This window comes from Loxodonta africana, chromosome 17 (genome assembly GCF_030014295.1).
Source record: "Loxodonta africana isolate mLoxAfr1 chromosome 17, mLoxAfr1.hap2, whole genome shotgun sequence".
NCBI classification, from domain to species: domain Eukaryota; kingdom Metazoa; phylum Chordata; class Mammalia; order Proboscidea; family Elephantidae; genus Loxodonta; species Loxodonta africana.
Window position 1 is genome coordinate 5,877,742 of NC_087358.1, and position 21,713 is coordinate 5,899,454.

Genomic DNA, 21,713 nt, shown 5'->3' on the forward strand with positions numbered 1-21,713 from the left:
GTAAGGGTAAGCTCCATTCTAGTTCTACCCAAAAACACTTAGGCCTAGAATTAAAATATCCGTTTGAAAAAAGAAGGAAAAAAAAAAACCTGTCATTTCTCCCCATCACTCTGCTGTGAAACTTAAAAACCCTTTTTCTCATGAGAGATATAAAATACATCATCTTTAACGCAATGACACAGAAATGTATCAGAGTTATTTTCAGTCATAAGAACATGTCATATTGTAAGATAATCCCCACTGGGTGAATATAAAAAGTACTAGCTGGTTTCATCTTTACATTTCCATAACCTAAATAAAACAAACGGAGTCCTCAGGGGGTCCAAAGCATTCGGAAGGCAAAGCACATGCTACCCCACTAATAACCCTAACCTTACAGGGATGAATCATCCACAGAACTCCTTCCAACAAAACCCCAGCTTTTACGTTTCCTGGAAACTAAGAAGAAATGGTGCAGAGAGATGAAGAAAGTAAGAAAAATGATCAAGGATATAAGGAATGAGCTGACACCCTCAACAACCCTAACAAGAACGCAGCACACTGAAAAGGGGGCACCCTTTGCTACCCACGGGGTGCTGGATGAGGGAGGGAGGGAGGGACGGAGCACCAAGCCCCCCCGCCCCGCAACATTTGCTGTTTGATTTCATACTACAGTGAAGCCTTGGGAGAGCCAGTGCCCAATGAGACTGCTTCGTTTTTCCGAGTCTCACAAGTTTTCTACCTCCGACAGTTTTTACTCCTTTCCATTCCATTAAAAAGAATTGGTCGACATTCAACCATTTCAAGAGGTAGCATATGATCAGGAACCAGCGGTACTGAAGGAAGAAGTCCAAGATGCACTGAAGGCACTGGCAAAAAACAAGGATCCAGGAACTGATGGAATACCAACCGAGATGTTTCAACAAGCGGATGCAGCACTTGAGGTGCTCGCTTGTCTATACCAAGAAATCTGGAAGACAGCTACCTGGCCAACTGACTGGAAGAGATCCATATTTATGCCTATTCCCAAGAAAGGTGACCCAACCGAACGTGGAAATTATAGAACAATATCATTAATACCACAAGCTGTAAAATTTTGCTGAAGATCATTCAAAAGCGGCTGCAACAGTATATCAACAGGGAAATGCCATAAACTCAGGCCAGATTCAGAAGAGGACGTGGAACTAGGGATATCATTGCTGATGTCAGATGGGACCTGGAAGAAAGCAGGGAATACCAGAAGGATGTTTACCTGTGTTTTACTGACTATGCAAAGGCATTCGACTGTGTGAATCATAACCAATTATGGATAACACTGTGAAGAACGGGAACTCCAGAACACTTAATTGTGCTCATGAAGAACTTGTACGTAGATCAAGAGGCAGTTGTTTGATTACACCAAAGGGATACTGCCTGCTTTAAAGTCAGGAAAGGTGTGCGTCAAGGTTATATCCTTTCGCTATGCCTATTCAATCTGTATGCTGAGCAAATAATCCAAGATGGACTTCATGAACAAGAATGGGGCATTAGGATTGCAGGAAGGCTCATTAATAGCCTTCGTTATGCAGATGACACAACCTTGCTTGCTGAAAGTGAAGAGGACTTGAAGCACTTATTGATGAAGATAAAAGACCACAGCCTTCAATACGGTTTATACCTCAACATAAAACAAAAATCCTCACAACTGGACCAAGAAGCAACATGATAAACGGAGAAAAGATTGAAGTTGTCAAGGATTTCATTTTACTTGGATCCACAATCAACAGCCATGGAAGCAGCAGTCGAGAAATCAAAAGACGCGTTGCATTGGGCAAATCTGCTGCAAAAGACCTCTTCAAAGTGTTGAAAAGCAAAGATGTCACCTTGAAGACTAAGGTGCACCTGACCCAAGCCATGGTATTTTCAATCACACCGTAGGCATGAGAAAGCTGGACAATAAGTAAGACCGAAGAACTGACGCCTTTGAATTGTGGTGTTGGCAAAGAATATTGAATATACCATGGACTGCCAAAAGAGCAAACAAATCCTTCTTGGAAGAAGCACAACCGGAATGCTCCTTAGAAGCAAGGGGGCAGCACTACGTCTTACATACTTTGGACATGTTGTCAGGAGGGATCAGTCCCTGGAGAAGGACATCATGCTTGGTAGAGGGTCAGCGAAAAAGAGAAAAACCCTCAGTGAGAGGGACTGACACACTGCCTGTAATAACGGTCTCAAGTATGACGATTGTGAGCATGGTGCAGGACCAGGCAGTGTTTCCCTCGGTAGTACACAGGGTCACTATGAGTCAGAACCAACTCAACAGCACCTAACAACAACCACTTTTCTATCGCTCTCTATTAGCGGAAAATATTTGCGTTTTCCTTCTCTGAGAAGTTTTCACCTTACACAGGTTCTAGCTTCCACAGGTTTTACTGTAATTTCCAATTTCCTGACCCAGCGGCAGAAAAACATTCTTGAAAATTTGGCCTTCGTGCTTTAATGTGCAGTTAGAGAAATATTCCAAGGTAAATCATGCTCTTATATGCCAAACTGCTGTTTAAACAGTAATTTTCCCTTTTCTGTTTTCAACATGAATTCCAGTGAATTGCTACAGGGAACTATATTTAAAGTGCAAATCAGGGCAGCAATAGAAGTAAGACCTTTCTTGTGATAACGTTAAATAATTCAAGCCAGCTAACACATTAGCACACCTATACCAAGAGATAAATCAAGATTTTACAAGTAACCTGGGATGACAACATGCAGGCTAGCAGAAGCCCTACAGCGCAAGAAAGCAGGAGAGGAATTAACTGCAACGCGTTTAAGCAACACTAATCAACTATCTTTTCCTGTTCCCGAGAGGGAGCAAGGAGACCCTCCCCTATTCAGAGAAGAGGGTTGTAACTCCTCACTGTTGTGTTCTTATTCTCCTAGTTTGTCTTCTCAAACCATCCCAATAACCACCTCTCAGAGATCAAATTAAATATAAAGAAAATAAAAAACACCACAACCCCGCTAATACCCCATTGCTGTGGAGCTGATTCCGACTCCTGGCAACCCCATGTGACAAAGTAAACTGCCTCATAGGGTTTCCTAGGCTGTAATCTTTGTAGTGTTAAAAAGAAAAGATGTCACTTTGAGGACTAAAGTGCCCTGACCCAAGCCATGTATTTTCAATCACCTCATATGCATGAGAAAGCTGGACAATGAATAAGGAAGACCAAAAAACTGATGCCCTTCAATTACGGTGCTGGTGAAGAATATTGACTATACCATGGACTGCCAGAAGAACAAACACATGTTTTGGAAAAAATACACCCTAAATGCCCGTTAGACACGAGATGGCGAGACTTCATCTCACTTACTTTGGGCTTTTTATCACTAGGGACCAGTCCCTGGAGAAGGACATCATGCTTGTTAAAGTAGAGGGTCCATGAAAAAGAGGAAGACCCTCAAAGAGATGGACTGACACAGTGGCTGCAACAATGGGCTCAAGCATAACAACGATGGTGAGCTTGGCACAGGATCCGGCAGTGTTTTGATCTGCACCTAAAGGCAACGATCTTTCCAGAAGCAGCTCTCCAGACTTTTCTTCCGCAGTGCCGCGGGGAGCATACGAACAACCAACCTTTCAGTCAACAGCCAAGTGCTTAACCGTTGCACCACCAGGGCTCTTTTGACAACCCCACTAGGCTATTATTCTAAATAAGCCCCACCTCCAAGGGTGATGTCAAGATGGAATGAGAGAACCCGTAAAGTGCTTGGCACGGACCTGGATATATACTGACGGGCAACAGAGTAACGCTGCTGAGTGTGACAACGATCACCGTGAGTGTGGGCTCTCAGGTGGTTGTCTGCCTCCACGGAAGCCAGAAGGGAGAGGGCAAAGATCATAAACTGTACAGGGGGACACCCTGGTGCCCAGCCCTGGACATCGCTCTTGCTCTGCCACACCGTGGGAAGAAGCTTTTGGGGCTTGACTTCCTTTCCTGTGACCTACTTACAAAACGTCCTCCTCAGCGCTCCCCACAACACCTCAGCCGGCAGACTCCGGCCTGGCCCTCCCTGGTGTTTTCTGGGTTTTGTTCCGGGTTCTCGGGGGGCGGGAGGGGGGGGGGGCCTTAGGCTGCAGGATACACGGCCCACATCCAATCTACTTATTTCCAATTACGTGCTTTGAGCCTAATCCACGGCAGCTGAGGAAACAGAAACAAACATGCCCAAGGCCCAGCCATAGGGGGCAGAGCCTGCCTCTCTGTCATCCTGTGGGCTCCTCAGACATGTCCACTAAACCCTCATCTGGGCCACCCCCAGACAGAGGACAGTGACAGAGCCCACCCCACATGGTGGCTGAGGGGTAGAACGGAGCATGTGTGATGCCCTCAGAACTGGGCCGCACACGGTAGGTGCTTTAGGTGTCAGCAGCTACTGTTCTCATTGTTATTCATTCGTATTTTCATCTGTTCAGCCAACAATCCAAGAATCACCGTGTGTGTGTGTGCGCGCGCGCGTGTGTGTGCCATACCACACGTGCGCTAGGGGCCGGGTGGGAAGATGAATAAGCAGCTCCCCAAGAGCTTACAGCCTACCAGGAGCAACAAGCCTGGCAGCCAAGAGGCACGTGTAGAAGTGGGGTTCTGTAGGCTGGCTGATGGGGTGCCTGGGGTGCAGGGAGTGGACCCAGGCGGAGGGGGGGACGGGCGCTTCCCACAGGAGGGAGGCAGGGCGTGGAGAAGCTCATACAGAGGCTTGAGGGGTAAACTGCGGGCAGCAAGGAGCCCTGGTGGCAAAACGGTTAGGCACTCGGCTGCTAACTGAAAGGTGAGTGGTTCAAATCTACCTAGTGGTTCAGCAGGGAAAGACCTGGCCATCTGCTCCTGTAAAGATGTCAGCCTAGGAAACCCTATGAGGCAGCTCTACTCTGTCACGTGGGGTCACTACGAGTTGGAATCGTGTTGAAAGCACCTGACAACAACACTGCTTTGACAGGAGCCCTGGTGACGCTTAAGCGCTCGGCTGCTAGCCACAAGGCTGACAGTTCTAACCCGCCAGCGACCCTATGAGAGAAAGACCCGGCGATCTGCTCTCATGAAGATTACACCCTAGGAAACCCTATGGGGCAGTTCTACTCTGCCACATGGTGTCACCAGGGGTTGAAATTGACTCAGCAGCACCCAACAACAACAGCGATTCCACGCACAAAGGCAAGGGGCCTGGAAACAGGCTTTTACTCACCCCCACCCAAGGCCTGCAACAACCATGTTCCAGGGCATGGACATCTGGGGGTAGGGGGGTGACCAGGACGAAGATGAGGCAGCTGGTGGCAGGGGCCTATCACGAAAGCCGTTAGTGTGCAGGAGTCTACTTCTGTTTCTGAGTGCTGTGAAAGCTTTCTGAGGAGAGTGCCATGTTGGAATTCACGCCTTAGAGAGATTTCTCGAGGTAGCACATGGGGTGGGCTGTGGAGGGAGGGACCAAAACAAAAGGGCGCAGAGCAGACCAGCTAGGAAGCACTGCAGGCAGGCAAACAGTTAATACGCTCAGCTGCTAACCGAAAGGCTGGAGGTTCAAGTCCACCCAGATGCCTCAGAAGAAAGGCCTGGCAATCTACGTCTGAAAAATCAGCCATCGAAAACCCCGTGGAGCTCACTTTTACTCTGACATACATGGGATCGTCATGAGTCAGAATCAACTTAACTGGCAACTGGTTAACAAGATAAGACGCAGCAAGGCCAGGGCGTGCAGAGCGGGTGGAGGGGGGGCTGTAAGCAAGAGGAATCATTAGGAATCTACAGGCTCAGAGGTTGCACGGGTGGGCGGAGCGGGGCAGGCAGAGTCTAGACAGGTTGGTGAGTGAGAGGGCCGAGCGGATGCGATGTCTGGGGCTCGGATCTGAGTGACTAGGTAGACTGGGGTGCCATTCACCAAGCCGGAAAATAAAAAAAGGGTGAGCAGACATTGGCCAAACTCAGTTTGGTATCCGAGAAGTCTAAGGTAAGACCACTATGATAAAAACTCAAGAAAAGCTTTAGAAAAAAAAACAAAACCAAACCCATTGCTGTCAAGTCGATTCCGACTCATAGTGATCCTATAGGACAGAGTACAACTGCCCCATAGCGTTTCCAAGGAGCACCCAGTGGATTTCAACTGCTGGCCTTTTTGTTAGCAGCCATAGCACTTAACCACTACACCACCAGGGTTTCTAAGAAAAGGTTTACACACAGAAAAAAACAATCTTTGGTGGTTACAAGGGTAGGGAGGGATAGAGGGGAGAAATCACTAGAGAGTAGACAAATGTCAGCTTTAGTGAAGGGAAAGACAACACACCATACAGGGGAAGTCAGCACAACTTGACCAAGGCAAACGTGGAAACTTCCTAGACACAACCAAACATTTTGAGGGACCAAGGTGCTGGGGCTGAGGGCTGGGGACCAGGGTCTCAGAAGACATCTAGATCAACTGATACAACAGTTCATAAAGATGGTGTTCTACAGAAGAAAGTGGGAGGCCTCACTCCACCTGATTTTAGAACATATCATACAGCCACAGTAGTCAGAACAGCCTGGTACTGGTACAACAACAGGCACATAGACCGATGGAACAGAATTGAGAACCCAGATATAAATCCATCCATATACGAGCAGCTGATATTTGACAAAGGCCCAGTGTCAGTTAATTGGGGAAAAGATAGTCTTTTCAACAAACAGTGCTGGCATAACTGGATACCCATTTGCAAAAGAATGAAACAGGACCCATACCTCACACCATGCACAAAAACTAACTCCAAGTGGATCAAAGACCTAAACTTAAAGACTAAAACGATAAAGATCATGGAAGAAAAAATAGGGACAACCTTAGGAGCCCTAATACAAGGCACAAACAGAATACAAAACATTACCAAAAATGACGAACAGAAACCAGATAACTGGGAGCTCCTAAAAATCAAACACCTATGCTCATCTAAAGACTTCACCAAAAGAGTAAAAAGACCACCTATAGATTGGGAAAGAATTTTCAGCTATGACATCTCCGACCAGTGCCTGATCTCTAAAATCTATATGATTCTGTTAAAACTCAACCACAAAAAGACAAACAACCCAATCAAGAAGTGGGCAAAGGATATGAACACACACTTCACTAAAGAAGATATTCAGGCAGCTAACAGATACATGAGGAAATGCTCTCGATCATTAGCCATTAGAGAAATGCAAATTAAAACTACGATGAGATTCCATCTCACTCCAACAAGGCTGGCATTAATCCAAAAAACACAAAATAACAAATGTTGGAGAGGCTGCGGAGAGATTGGAACTCTTATACACTGCTGGTGGGAATGTCAAATGGTACAACCACTTTGGAAATCTATCTGGCGTTTTCTTAAAAAGTTAGAAATAGAACTACCATACAACCCAGAAATCCCACTCCTCGGAATATACCCTAGAGAAATAAGAACCTTCACACGAACAGATATATGCACACCCATGTTTACTGCAGCTCTGTTTACGATAGCAAAAAGCTGGAAGCAACCAAGGTGTCCATCAACAATAAATTGTGGTATATTCACACAATGGAATACTACGCATCGATAAAGAACTGTGACGAATCGGTGAAACATTTCATGACATGGAGGAACCTGGAAGGCATTATGCTGAGCAAAATTAGTCAGAGGCAAAAGGACAAATATTGTATAAGACCACTATTATAAGATCTTGAGAAATAGTATAAACTGAGAAGAACACATACTTTTGTGGTTACGAGGTGGGGAGGGAGGGAGGGTGGGAGAGGGTTATTTAGTGTTTAGTTAGTAGATAAGAACTACTTTAGGTGAAGGGAAGGACAATACTCAATACACGGAAGGTCAGCTCAATTAGACTGGACCAAAAGCAAAGAAGTTTCCAGGATAAACTGAACGCTTCAAAGGTCAGTGGAGCAAGGGCGGGGGTTTGGGGACTATGGCTTAAGGGGACTTCTAAGTCAACTGGCAAAATAATTCTATTATGAAAACATTCTGCATCCCACTTTAAAATGTGGAGTCTGGGGTCTTAAATGCTAACAAGCGGCCATCTAAGATGCATCAATCGGTCTCAACCCACCTGGAGCAAAGGAGAATGAAGAATACCAAGGTCACACGATAACTATGAGCCCAAGAGACAGAAAGGGCCACATGAACCAGAAACTTACATCATCCTGAGACCAGAAGAACTAGATGGTGCCCGGCCACAACCGATGACTGCCCTGACAGGGAGCACAACACAGAACCCCTGAGGGAGCAGGAGATCAGTGGGATGCAGACCCCAAATTCTCATAGAAAGACCAGACTTAATGGTCTGACTGAGACTAGAGGAATCCCGGCAGTCATGGTCCCCAAACCTTCTGTCGGCACAGGACAGGAACCATTCCCGAAGACAACTCATCAGACATGGAAGGGACTGGACAATGGGTAGGAGAAAGATGCTGATGAAGAGTGAGCTACTTGTATCAGGTGGACACTTGAGACTGTGTTGGCATCTCCTGTCTGGCGGGGAGATAGGAGGGTAGAGAGGGTTAGAAACTGGCAAAATTGTCACGAAAGGAGAGACTGGAAGGGCTGACTCATTAGGGGGAGAGCAAGTGGGAGTAAGGAGTAAGGTGTATATAAGCTTATATGTGACAGACTGACTTGATTTGTAAACGTTCACTTAAAGCTCAATAAAAATTATTATAAAAAAGAAAAAAAAGAAAAGCCAGGAGTGGAGTGTGTACTTTGGACCTGGGGTCCGTGAGGTCTCCTAGACCCAGGAGACAGAGAGAACTATAACACTGAAGTCCACAAAAGATTGTGCGGCAATAGCAGCAGCAGCGTGAGCAGCGAGAACTAAGAGATCAGCACAAGATTGTACAGCGGGCCTTCCAGGCAATGGAACAAAGCTGCTACAAAGTGAGAGCTAAGAGTCTTTGGGCAGGAGGCTTCCGGGCAGAGTGGGGTGCCTCTGGGCACTTACTGGCAGAGCTAAAGAGCTTTGTAACACTTGCCCAAGCAGGGCAGAGACCAGGCCGACGGACCGAAGGGTCAAGGAGCCAAGGGCCAAGAGAGAGGCCTGCCTGCAAACATGGCTGAGAAGAAGCTGTCCTGATTGAAGAACTGTATCCTGAGTCATTCCTGATCCTGAATTGTAACCTGTTACTTCTCTAATAAAACCCATAACTGTGAAAAAAAAAAAAAAGATGGTGTTCTACATCTTACTTTGGTGAGCAGCCTCTGGGGTCTTAAAAAAGTTTGGGAGCAGCCATCTAAGATACATTTACGGGCCCCAGCACGTTCATAGCAAAGGAGAACAACAAAAAAAAGAAACAAAGAAAATATTAGTCCAAAGAACTAACGGACCACAGAAACCAGAGCCTCCACCAGCCTGAGCACAGAAGAACTCTGACTCCTGGTGGGTCACTTGAACAAACCAATCGGAATACGAAAACAAGAAAATTCCAATTATTTTAGGTGAAAGGAAGGACAACACACAACACAGGGGAAGTCAGCACAACTGGACTAAACCAAAAGCTAAGAAGTTTCCTGAACACAACCAAACATTTCCAGGGACAGAGTAGCAGGGGCGGGGATCTGGCAACCATGGTTTCAGGGGACACCTAGGTCAAATGGTATAACAAAGCATATTAAGAAAACATTCCACATCCCACTTTGGTGAGTGGCGCCTGGGGTCTTAAAAGCTAGGAAGCAGCCATCTGAGATGCATCAATTTGTCTCAACCCACCTGGAGCAAAGGAGAATGAAGAACACAAAAGACACAAGGAAAATATGAGCCCAAGAGACAGAAAGGGCCACATAAACCAGAGACTCCATCAGCCGGAGACCAGAAGAACTAGGTGGTGCCGGCTACCACCAATGACTGCCCTGACAGGGAACACAACAGAGAATCCCTGATGGAGCAGGAGAAAAGCAGGATGCAGACCTCAAATTCTAGTAAAAAGACCAGACTTAATGGTCTGACTGAGATTGGAGGGACCCCAGAGGACGTGGCCCCCAGACTCTCTGTTAGCCCAGAACTAAAACCATTCCCGAAGCCAACTCTTCAAAGATTGGACCGGACTATAAGACTAAACTGATACTGGTCAAGAGTGTTTCTTAGCTCAAGTAGACACATGAGACTATGTGGACAGCTCCTGTCCGGAGGTGAGATGAGAAGGCAGAGGGGGACAGGAGCTGGTTGAATGGACACGGGAAATACAGGGTGGAGAGGAAGAGTGTGCTCTCGCATTGTAGGGAGAGCAACTAGGGTCACGTAACAAGGAGTGTATAAGATTTTATATGAGAAACTGACCTGAACTATAAACTTTGACTCAACGCACAATAAAAAAAAAAGAAAATTCCAACTCAAACAGGGTTTTGGGGAAAGAGATTCAGTGGGGTCAGAAAAATCCCCAGTCACACACATACTACAGAATACTCTGAAGAGGAGCAGAGAATAAATATTCAAGCGTAAGAAAATTAGTACTTCATATAGTCCCTGTCATGGACTGAACTGTGTTCCCAAAAAATATGTCAAGTTGGTTAGGCCGTGATGCCCACTACTGTGTGGTTGTCCTCCATTTTGTGGTTGTAATTGTATGTTAAAGAGGATTAGGGTGGGATTGTAAGGCCCTTACTAAGGTCACATCTGTGACCCAATGTAAATGGAGTTTCCCTGGGGTGTGGTCTGCACCACCTTTTATCTTACAAGAGATGAAAAGAAAGGGAAGCAAGCAGAGAGTTGGGGACCTCATACCACCAAGAAAGAAGCACCCGAGCAGAGCACACCCTTTGGACCCAGGGTTCCTGAGCACAGAAGGCCCTAGCACAGAGAAAGACTGATGAGAAGGACCTACCTCCAGAGCCGCCAGAGAGAGAAGGCCTTCCTCTGGAGCGGATGCCCTGAATTTGGCCTTCTAGCCTACTAAACTGAGAAAATAAATTTCTCTTTGTAAAGCCATCCACTTGTGGTATCTGTTACGGCAGCACTAGATGACTAAGATGCTTCTTTTGGATAAAGTAGAGGGTCAGCAAAAAAAGAGACAACTCTCAAGGAGACGGATTAATACAGTGGCTTCAGCAATGGGCTCAAACATAGCAACGATTATGAGGATGGTATAGGACCAGGCGATGCTTCTTCGTTCTGTTATATATGCAGTTGTTAAGAGTTGGGGCAAACTTGACGGTACCTTACAACAACATACTTCCTTCAAGGAGCCCTGGTGGTGCAGTGGTTAAGCACTCAGCTATAACCAAAAGGCCAGAGATTCAAACCCACCGGCTGTTCTGAGGGAGAAAAGACCTGGCAATCTGCTTTCATAAAGACTAAAAAAAAACCCAGTGCCATCGAGTCATAAAGTCTACAGCCTCAAAAATCCTATAAGGCAGTTCTACTGTAATCTGGGCTCGCTATGAGTGAGACTTGATGCAACATCACCCAACGATACCTCCTCTGGCAACCTCTTGGGTGTCAGAACTGTGCTCCACACGGTTTTCAATGGCTGATTTTCAAAAGCAGATCACCAGGTCTTTGTTCCGAGGCACCTCTAGGTAAACTCAAACCTCCAACCTTTCAGTTAGGGGCCAAGCACATCAACCATCTGCACCATTCTGAGTCGGAACTGACTCAGCAACAACTGGTTTTGGAGTCCCATGGTAGCGTAAATGGCTAAGTGCTCAGCTACTAACCCAAAGGTTAGAAGTTCAAATCCACTCAGGCACCTTGGAAGAAAGGCCTGGTAATCTCCTTTTGAAAGATCACAGCCACTGAAAACCTATGGAGTGTAGGTCTACCCAAACACATGGGGTCTGGGTTGTCACGAGTCAGAGTGAACTCAATGGCAGCTGGCTGTTTTGTTTTAATACTTCCTTTAAATTGCACATGTAGTATTGAACAGTTAACTGTCAGGTGCAATTTAAAAGCATGAAATTTGCACTTAACTTTTAAGTATCTACCTACTACAACAAGTGGGTTTTTTAAGCAGCGTTGTCAGTATACTTTGACCTACGGTACAGGCATCCTGAACGTACGTCATAATCAAGTTAGGATGAACCACACTTATGACTGTCCTTTTTTTTTCCTTTTTGGTACGTCTTACCGTTAGTAACATGTACCTCATACAATGTCGCAGCACACAATGTGATCCTTCTCAGATGTTCACTCCCACATGTTCAAAGACAAAGATCAGATTTATAAAGATACTGATAATAAAAGGCAGTAATAATGAAACCTAAAAAAATAAAATAAAGAGAAGTATTTGACCTACATCAGAACCGACTTACGACAGAGTCATTGGATGGGACCCAGTTGTGAGTCGGGGTTCCATTCTGACTTATGATTGTATACACAGCTGGAGACTTTCTAACTCCTTTGGGAACTTATGTGTCTACTGTCAACAAACCTTTGTTCTAACAATCTACTTCTCTCCCCCTCTAAGTCTTACACTCCACAGACTACAGTCTCTCCAGAAGCATGTGAAAACCCACTGAATGAGTCTGGAACTTCTTAGTTTTTGAGTTATGGGCGTTCTGCTTCTATTCCCAAGTGAACAAAATGCCTCATTGGCAAACATCAGGCCACAATTCCACACTTAGCTATCTCCAAAGCAGTTCCTTATTTCATCTTAAAGACAAAAGCAACCACTGGTCATGTTTATATCCTACTGGTATTTGTTGTTGTTGCTGCTGTGTGCTGTGGAGTCTATTCCTAATCACAGGGCCCCATGCGACACAGTAAACTGCCCCATGTGGTTTTCTTGACTGTGATCTTTACAGGATCACCACGTCTGTCTCCATCAGAGCTACTGGGTGGGTTTGAACCGCTAACCTTTCGGTCAGCAGCCAAGCACTAACACTGCACCAAGGCTCCTTTACCAATATTTACGAGCACAAAGATAATCCAGTAATAACTGTAGTTTATCCCTGGGCCTACTGCAACCTGGACAGGGGTTCTCACACTGGCCTTTCCACATAGCTCACCTGGGGACCAAAAATACAAAGCCACAGGTTTCATCTTGGACTTTCCGAATCTAAACCTCTGGAGGTGGGAGGTAGGAATCTGCATTTTAACAAACGGACAATTCTGTCAGGCCCCAAGGTAAGTCTCCAGCATGCAAACATTTGAGAAACACTGGGATGGGCAGCGAGACGGAACTCGGGGACGAATGGAGCTATTTACGCAACAGATCTTGGCAATTTAGCTTCCTTCATCTCATAAACTAAGAACAGGCTCCCAATATCCATCCTCAAGGATCTGGAGAAGATAAATTCAATGTGACGTATAAATAGCCTTGAGCTTCTTACAGGAAGCAATGATGGAAACTGAAATATATTACCTTTTATATAAGTTTCATAAAATATTCTCTAAGAAGTGGAAATAAGTCATATTCATAGGAGAAAATGGCACTGCTCTACTTGAGATACAGTTCAATCTTACCGGATGACACCTTTAATCATCCTGTTGTCGTCGGTGAACTCTGCAACTTTACATCGTGCAAAGAAAGATTGCCTTCTTCCCCGAGTCCTTGGCACACACACGTTTTGAATTAAAAAAAAAAAAAAACCTGTTGCCATCAAGTTGATTCCAACTCAGAGTAACACTCTAGGACAGAGTAGAATTGCCTCGGAGTTTCCAAGGGCAGCTGGTGGATTAGAACCGCCAATCTTTTGGTTAGCAGCCGAACTCTTAACCACTGCACCACCGGAGCCCCTTGGAATAAAAGCTGAAATGAAGTTATTGTGTCAGTCAAGGTTCTCTTCTTTAAGAAGAAAAAAAGATCTACTCAAATTGCCACCTAGTGTTGTCATTGTTGTTAGGGGCTGTCAAGTCGATTCCGACTCATACGGACTCCATGTGACAGAGCAGAATTGCCCCAGAGGGTTTTCTAGGCTCTAATCTTTATTTATTTATTTTTTTAATCTTTATAGAAACAAATTACCCAGTCTGTCCCTCACGGAGCCACTGAGTGTGTTCCAACTACCAATCTTTCAGTTAGCAGCTGCGTGCTTAACCACTGCGCTACCAGGGCTCCTTACCACCTGCTGTCATGACCCCAGATGTCCCTCCTCTGAGCTCCACACCTGCTGACCTACCCACCGTACACAGCACCTGAGTACCTCATGTGCAGCCAGCTCAACGTGCCCAAAACTACTTGTCATCCTCACCATCCTTTAAAAGTCAAAAGTAAAATTTTTTACAAGCCTGGTCCACCTCCACAAGTGCCTAAGTCAGTGAGGCGCTCCACTACGCAGCCCACAGTTTCTGACGGGAATCTAGGAGTCATCTTTGACACACCTTTTCTCTCACCCTGCTGTATCCAACCAGTCACTCCATCTTACAGATTCTTGTTGTCGTGGCGTGCTGTCAATTTCATTCCAACTCACAGCAGCCCCATGTGACAGGGGAGAACTGCCCCATAGGGTTTTCTAGGCTGTCATCTTTACAGGAGCAGATCACCACGTCTTTATCACACGGAGACACTGGGTAGGTTTGAACCGTCGACCTTTCAGTTAGCAGCCGAGTGCTTAATCACTGCACTACCAGGGCTCCTTCCTTTAGGTTGGCGGCCGAGCACTTAACCGTGTGCACCACCAGAGCTCCTTCAACACATAGTGCCACAGGAGAACAGACACACATCTGCCAACTTCCCATAAGTAGTCCCTTTGTGCCGGGAAAGTACACTTTATACCGGTGGTGCAGCGGTCAAGTGTTTGCTGCTAACCAAAAAGTCAGCAGTTCTAATCCCCCAGCAGCTCCTTGGAAACCCTGTCCTATAGGGTCACTATGAGTCAGAATCGACTTGACGGCGAGGGGAATGTTTGCTTTATAAGTGGTTTCTAATAAAAAGCAAAAACCCGGCCCCCTTCATGCCCCAAATGAAGTCACTTACTAGGACTTGCTCAATGCAGGACCCACAATTCTTGCCTCAGAGGAAGTTAATAAAAGGTCAGAACCTTTCCTCCCAGGGCCCCCATTTGAAGCAGTCCCCTCCCACACACACTCCAGAGCTGGGTGGTGGGCTGCAGGCAGACTCCCCCGCAAAGAGTTCATGATGCAGGGGCCATGCCAACTCGGGGGTCCTGGTCTACCCGGACAACAAAGACATCATCCAGAGAGCTGCAATCTGTACCAGTCACATCTGAGCACTGCTTCAGAAAGGAAGAAAAAAAAAAAACAAACCCACTGCCATCAATTCCGACTCACAGCGACCCTCAGGACAGAGCAGAATTATCCCACAGGGTTTCCAAGGAGCACCTAGTGGATTTGAACTGCTGACCTTCTGGTTAGCATCTGAACTCTTAACTGCTACACCACCAGGGTTTCCTCAGAAAGAAAGGCAGAGTTTAAAAAACAAGTATCAAAAACCAGAAAACAACCTTAAGTCCGCTCTAAAATTTCTGACTCACTGCAGTGCGAGGCATCTATGCAAGCCCTAGCTCAGAATGAAAAGCCATCCCTGATTTTGGCAAGTGTTAAGAAATACAACCTTGGCTCACACAGAGTACAGACGAAGGTAAGAAGCTAATACCTATTATTCTACCACTGGTTCAAATAAGCTTCTCCAAAGATGTATCAATTAGGATTAGGCTTGGCTGCATAATAGAAAGCCCAAGCAACTGAAGCTTAAACAAGACAGACTTTTATTTTTATCTCACCTAATAAATACAAGCCTGGAAGTAGGTGACCCAGGGCTGGCATGGTGGCTCCACACCAACCTGGCACCTAGGCTGCTTCTATCTTTCTGCTCTACTAGCCTTACTATTGGCTTTCATCTTCAAGGTCACCTCATGGTCACAACATGGCCACTATGGCTCCAGCCATCAGGTCCACATCCCATATTTTTTCACAAATATGCACCCACGTAAATTATGTGCCCACAAATTTAACACCTGGCATAGTACACTTAAAAACATAGGGGGGTGGTGGGCTGTGGAGTTGGCAAAAAATATATAATGTGTACATTATTCCCACAAAAATAGGGTAATAGGTAATGGAAGGAGGGCAAAAGAAGGGCAAAAAGGCCTGAATCCCAGCTGAGTCAGCCACCTTTAAACAGCTTTACCAGGAGCCACTGGGTGGTACAAGCGGTTACTTTACTCAGATGCTAACTGAAAGGGTAGACGCTGGAGTCCAGGGGCGCCTCGGAAGAAAGGCCTGGCGATCCAGTTCCAAGATATCAGCCACTGAAAACCCTGTGGAGCACAGTTCTGCTCTGACACACGTGGGGCCACCATGAGTCAGAATGGACTAAATGGCAACTGGTGTTTTGTTTTGTTTTGCCAGGAGTCCTACCCAACAATTTCTCCATGTTACCTCATGGGCTACCTCTTTTTGCAAGAGCCACGGAGAAATGTTTTCTCACTGGTCACACTACCACCGCTATCACCATGCCTCTATGTCCCCTCCTCATCCAGGAGGCCCCGCCTCATCCAAGAGGCCCCGCCTCATCCAAGAGGCCCCGCCTCATCCAGGAGGCCCCGCCTCATCCAGGACCTTACCTAAGAGTTTTGCTAATCAGGAAAAGAGGGAACTAAGAGACAACAGGGAAACCCTGGTGGCATAATGGTTAAGAGCTACAGCTGCTAACCACGAAGTCCGCAGTCTGAATCCACCTGGCGCTCCTTGGAAGCTCTATGAGGCAGTTCTACTCTGTCCTACAGGGTCGCTGTGAGTCGGAATCAACTCCACGGCAACAGGTTTGGGTTTGTTTAAGCGATAAGAGACAGACAGCAGTCTCTGCTATGTTGTCGCTGTTAAGTGCCTTCAGGTCAATTCCAACTCAGAGGCCCCATGTGACAAGAGGAGAACCGCCTCACAGGGTTTTCTAGGCTGTAATCCGTGGGAGCATATCAGAGGTCTTTCTCCCACAGAGCCACTGAGTAGGTTCCAACCACCAACCTTTTAGTTGGCAGCCGAGCACTTAACTGCTGTGCCACCAGGGCTCCTTCGTCTCTGCTATCACACAATCAACGTTAAAACTCTACGAAACTAAAACATGGCAAAGTTCTAGCATTTTATCTAGTCCATAGCTCCCATTGTACGTACCAGAAAACGGAGGCTCAGAGCCACTGAAAGCCGCACAGCTAACAAATGGTGGCTCACAGGCTGGAGTAAGTCTTCTGATTCTAAAATTGGTGCCAGAACTGAACTTGCAGTTGAGTTTTATCTGTATGCGCACGTGGGTTTAAAATAAATTTTCTATATTGGTTTTTCTCTTAAAAACTCAACTGAACACGCTACATTGTGCATGGAAATTATATACAATCAGACAAATTTTGTAACAGTATTTAAGGTATTTCTATCAGCATTCTTCACGTGCCTCCAAGTTTCCAAGCACCTTGGGAGTAGGAAAAAAAAAGAATAGGAACCACATCTTTATTCCTTTGGTGTCCCCCAAAGTATGTGCTGTAAATCCTAGCCTCTACACCTGGGGTTATAATCCCGTTTGGGAACGGGTTGTCTTTGTTATGTTAACGAGACAGGGTTAGTGTAGGGCGTGTCTTAAATCAATTTCATTTCAGACAGAAGAGGTTAAGCAAGCAGCAGAGATGGGGGGAGAGAGATGCCAGGCCACCTGAAGATTGCCCAGGAGTAGAAGCTCAAAGAGCTGACAGAGAGAAACCCAGAATTTAGACCTCCAGCCTCCTAAACTGCGAGAAAATAAATTTGTTACGAAAGCCACTCATTTGTGGTATTCCTGTTACAGCAGCACTAGACAGCTAAGACATCTCCCGACATTCAAGCAGAGTTCAATAAAGTGTCCTTGTGATTTACTTCAGACAGCAAAGAATACAGCTTCCTGTCTTAACCACCCATGAAAGCCAGTTCACAATGCCCAAATGTCTCTCCGGGACCTTTTAATGGGTTTTCTGTCTTATTTATTGTGCTTCTCTGACAACTTCCCACCATTAACAGACATCTCTAAAAATGTGTTGACATTTCGGTTCATTCTGAATATCCTTTAATCGATGATCAAATTTGGACAGAACAGATATTCCCTTAAGGGCAGTTAAAAAAAAAAAAGATACAGCAATATAAAAGCTACTTCAGCCCACATATCATCTACATCAAATACAAACACTACAGCCCAGCAGAACATTACAAAGCACAGTGCCATAAATAGAAGGCCAATTTCAGCTGGCACCCACCCCGTTTGGTTACTGCAAAACTCCCAGGCAACAAGCCAACTGATACAGCCGGGGATCACCCAGTCTACTTCCAGTCCCCTCTAAGAGCTGCCACTGGGCAATGCCTCTTTATACCAGGAGGTCACACCTCCCTCCCGGTCCAGTTGCTCCTACCGTCAATTATAGCCTTCTCTACTCAAAAAACAAAAACCAAACCCACTGCCCTCCAGTCGATTCCGACTCATTTCTTAATTACACTGTTGCTTAATTAATCACGTGTGTGAACAATCACCAATGACTCTCACGCCATTGCCCCACACATAGGATTACCTTTAGAAAAGCCAGGGATCTACCAAGAGTTGAATAAGCTCTTTATTTGGAGAGTTTACATCCAAGTAAAAGCGGGTCGTTAAGGGTCTGGTGGGCGGAAACAAAACAGCAACGTGCAATAATAACGCTGTCTTGTCCTAAACTGCGCTGTTCTGCCATTTCTAAAACCTGAACTAACTGCCTTTTAGCAGTCTGGAAAACACAAAAGTCTGGGTTAGAGGACGGTAACTGTGAGAACACTGAAAAGGGAATACTTTTTCCCCAAGCTTTAAAACTTTAACGATGATCACGGAAGTCGACTGCAATGATTCTTTAAACTTTCATTACATTGTTTTAGGGTAAAGGGGGAAAACGCTCTTTGAGGAGAATGAAAAGAAGAAGGGGAAGGATGTGACGGCAGCAGGAGACCCCATAGATCTTGGGGGTTTTCGCAGCAAAAACCCAAGACTTCAGAAAGCCTACTGCCCCCACACCACTAGGGCCCACCCTGAGGCCCAGCAGGCACCCCTATCCTCCCTCGTGGTCAAGGAGTAGCACCAAAACGGCTGCTTATCCCTGGGGACTAAGGCATCTCCTTACAACCCAGCAGAATACCCAGAGGGGGCTCAGACCTCTCCAGGCGCAGGAAGGTGCTGTGCGGGTCACCCTGGTTGCGTTCCCCTGCGGGCTGATTCCTGCCCCTGTTCCTGCCCCGGCACCAGCAACCCCCTGCACCAGCTCTCGTCCCTGTCCCCTGCCCTAGCCCCTGTTCCCGGCCCCCTGCCCCAGGCCCCAACCTTCTGCCCTAGCTCTGTGCCCCCAGTCCCAGCCCAGGCCCCTGCCCCGTTCCAGCTCCCTTACCCCCAGCTCCCTTACCCCCAGCTCCCAGCCCCTGGCCCCAACCCCCTTCCAGCTCCCTACCCCCCAGCTCCCTACCCTCAGCTCCTAGCCCCTAGCCCCAGCCCCCTGTCCCCTTCCAGCTCCCTAGCCCCCAGCTCCCCACCCTCAGCTCCCAGCCCTTGGCCTCAGCCCCCTGTCCCGTTCCAGCTCCCTACCCCCAGCTCCCTGCCCCTGGCCCCAAGCCCCAGCTCCCTACCCTCTGCCCCCAGCCCCCGGCCCCAGCCCCCTGCCCCGTTCCAGCTCCCTACCCTCAGCTCCCAACCCCTGGCCCCAGCCCCCTGCCCCGTTCCAGCTCCCTACCCCCAGCTCCCTTACCCCCAGCTCCCTTACCCCCAGCTCCCTTACCCCCAGCTCCCTTACCCCCAGCTCCCACCCCCTGGCCCCAACGCCCTTCCAGCTCCCTACCCCCCAGCTCCCAGCCCCTGGCCCCAACCCCCTTCCAGCTCCCTACCCCCCAGCTTCCAACCCCTGGCCCCAGCCCCCTGCCCCGTTCCAGCTCCCTACCCCCAGCTCCCTTACCCCCAGCTCCCACCCCCTGGCCCCAACCCCCTTCCAGCTCCCTACCCCCCAGCTCCCAGCCCCTGGCCCCAGCCCCCTGCCCCGTTCCAGCTCCCTACCCCCAGCTCCCAGCCCCTAGCCCCAGCTCCCTTCCAGCTCCCTACCCCCCAGCTCCCGGCCCCGGGCCCTGGCCCCCTGCCCCAGCTCCCGGCCCCTGGCCCCAGCCTCTATTCCCAGTCCCTAACCCTACCCCCTGCCCCAGCCTCCGGCCCCTTGCCCCCGGCCGCGGTCCCCCAGCCCCCGCCCCAGAGCCGGGCGCGGATTTCTCCCAAAGTTTCCTCCAGTTGAGCGTTGACTCGGCGCTTCCTGTGGGGGCGGGCGGCGCCTCGGCCTCGGCGCGTCGGGGCGGAAGGAGGCGGGGAGACCCGGGCCGGCCGGCGGGGACGGCGGGGACAGCGGGGACGGCGGGGTCCCGGGCCCCAGCGGGCGCCGCGAGAGGGCGCTGCGGGCGCGGCGGGGACGGGCGGCCCGGAGCCCGCGCCTCTCCCGTGCGCCGGCGGCACCACTTACCCAGGGAGCCGGCGAGCAGCGCGAGGAGCGCCAGGCGGCGGGCGGGCGGCCGCATCCCAGCGGCGGGCAGCGCGTGGGCGCGGGGACGGGGACGGGGACGCCGGAGCAGAGCTGCGCCGCCGCCGACACTGCCGCCCGCTGCCTCCGCCCCGCCTCCTCCGCGCCGGCCTGGCGGCGCCCTCTGGCGGCCGAGAGCGGGAGCGCCCTGCGCCCTGCGCCCTGCGCCCTGCGCCCTGCGCCCTGCGCCCTGCGCCCGGGGTCCCGGCCCCACGGGATGGGGTGGAGGTGGCCGCTCCGCCCAGGTGCCCCTCTGCTCCCCTCGGCCACCAGCCACCTCCTCGGCCACCAGCCCACTCTGCCTGAAATTTCTCTTCTTCTCCGTGAGCCCCTGACCTAGGCCCCCCTTTACCTCCACGCCCTCCCACCTCCATCACCCTGCCTCCCTCACTCCCCACAGTGATAGCGCAGTAGTTTCCCCCTCTTTCCCCCCCCAAGAGAAGGGAGTAGACAGAGGAAGGGAGGGGGGATTCCTTTTCTTCCCTGCTAATGGACCATCTGCTATTTTTTTAAAAAACCAGTAACTCAATATTGTTGGCACCGATGTTCTACTTTGATGAAGGTGTTTTTAATCAGCTCAACTAATTTACTTAATATCCTTCTTTTTTTTTTTAATGGACTTTGGCCAGTAGCTTAGGCCTGGAGTTTGGCTGTTAATAGGAGTTTGTGCAAATGTAATTGTGTATAAATGTAATTTTTAGCGTTCACCATAATGGAAGAGGGAGGGTGTAATTTTATTCAAAATGTCTGATAAAAATTAATTTAGTGGCAGGTACAGGAAGTGACGTGCAGAAACCTCATAGAGGGGTGCTTGCTATCCCCATGGATGGTCAAGGGGCTGCCTCCGCAGCCAGGAAGAGTAGTGGGCCCTGGCAGAGGCCTGTGCCTGTCATGTGGGGCGGTGGACTAAAGAGGGAAAAACTCCACTGCCATCCAGCTGACTCATAGCGGCCCCATAGGATGGAGTAGAACTGCCCCATAGGGTTTTCAAGGCTGTAATCTTTACAGAAGCAGACTGCCACTGATGGTTTTGAACCCCCGACCTTTCAGTTAGTGCCGAGCGCTAACCTTTTTGCCACCAGGGCTCCTTAGAACACCTCAGAGGGCATAAATAAAATGGTATCGCCAACGCTCCAAGGGGCTCATCACACTTGGCTTTCAAAGCTACTCAAAAATTATAGGCAAGACCCATTCTGTCAAGCTGGGCTTACAACCAAGATTTTTACCCAAAGAGGCTTACTCTAGGGATTTTCACAGCCTGGTAACCCTGAACCAGGATCCAGGAAATAGA

General features: G+C 48.4%; 1 protein-coding gene across 6 annotated transcripts in view; it reads right to left on the reverse strand.

Moving 5' to 3' along the window:
* The window catches only part of B3GLCT (beta 3-glucosyltransferase), a 133,758-nt gene extending 113,299 nt beyond the window's left edge, over positions 1-20,459 (reverse strand). For all 6 annotated transcript variants that reach the window (XR_010318169.1, XM_064269948.1, XM_064269947.1 and 3 more), the window contains exon 1: positions 20,366-20,459. Coding sequence is in view for 5 of the 6 variants with exons in the window: in XM_064269948.1 (XP_064126018.1) it covers positions 20,366-20,420 (55 nt within the window). In the remaining variant the exon portion in view is untranslated. The remainder of the gene's footprint in view (positions 1-20,365) is intronic.
* Positions 20,460-21,713: the final 1,254 nt, after the last annotated feature.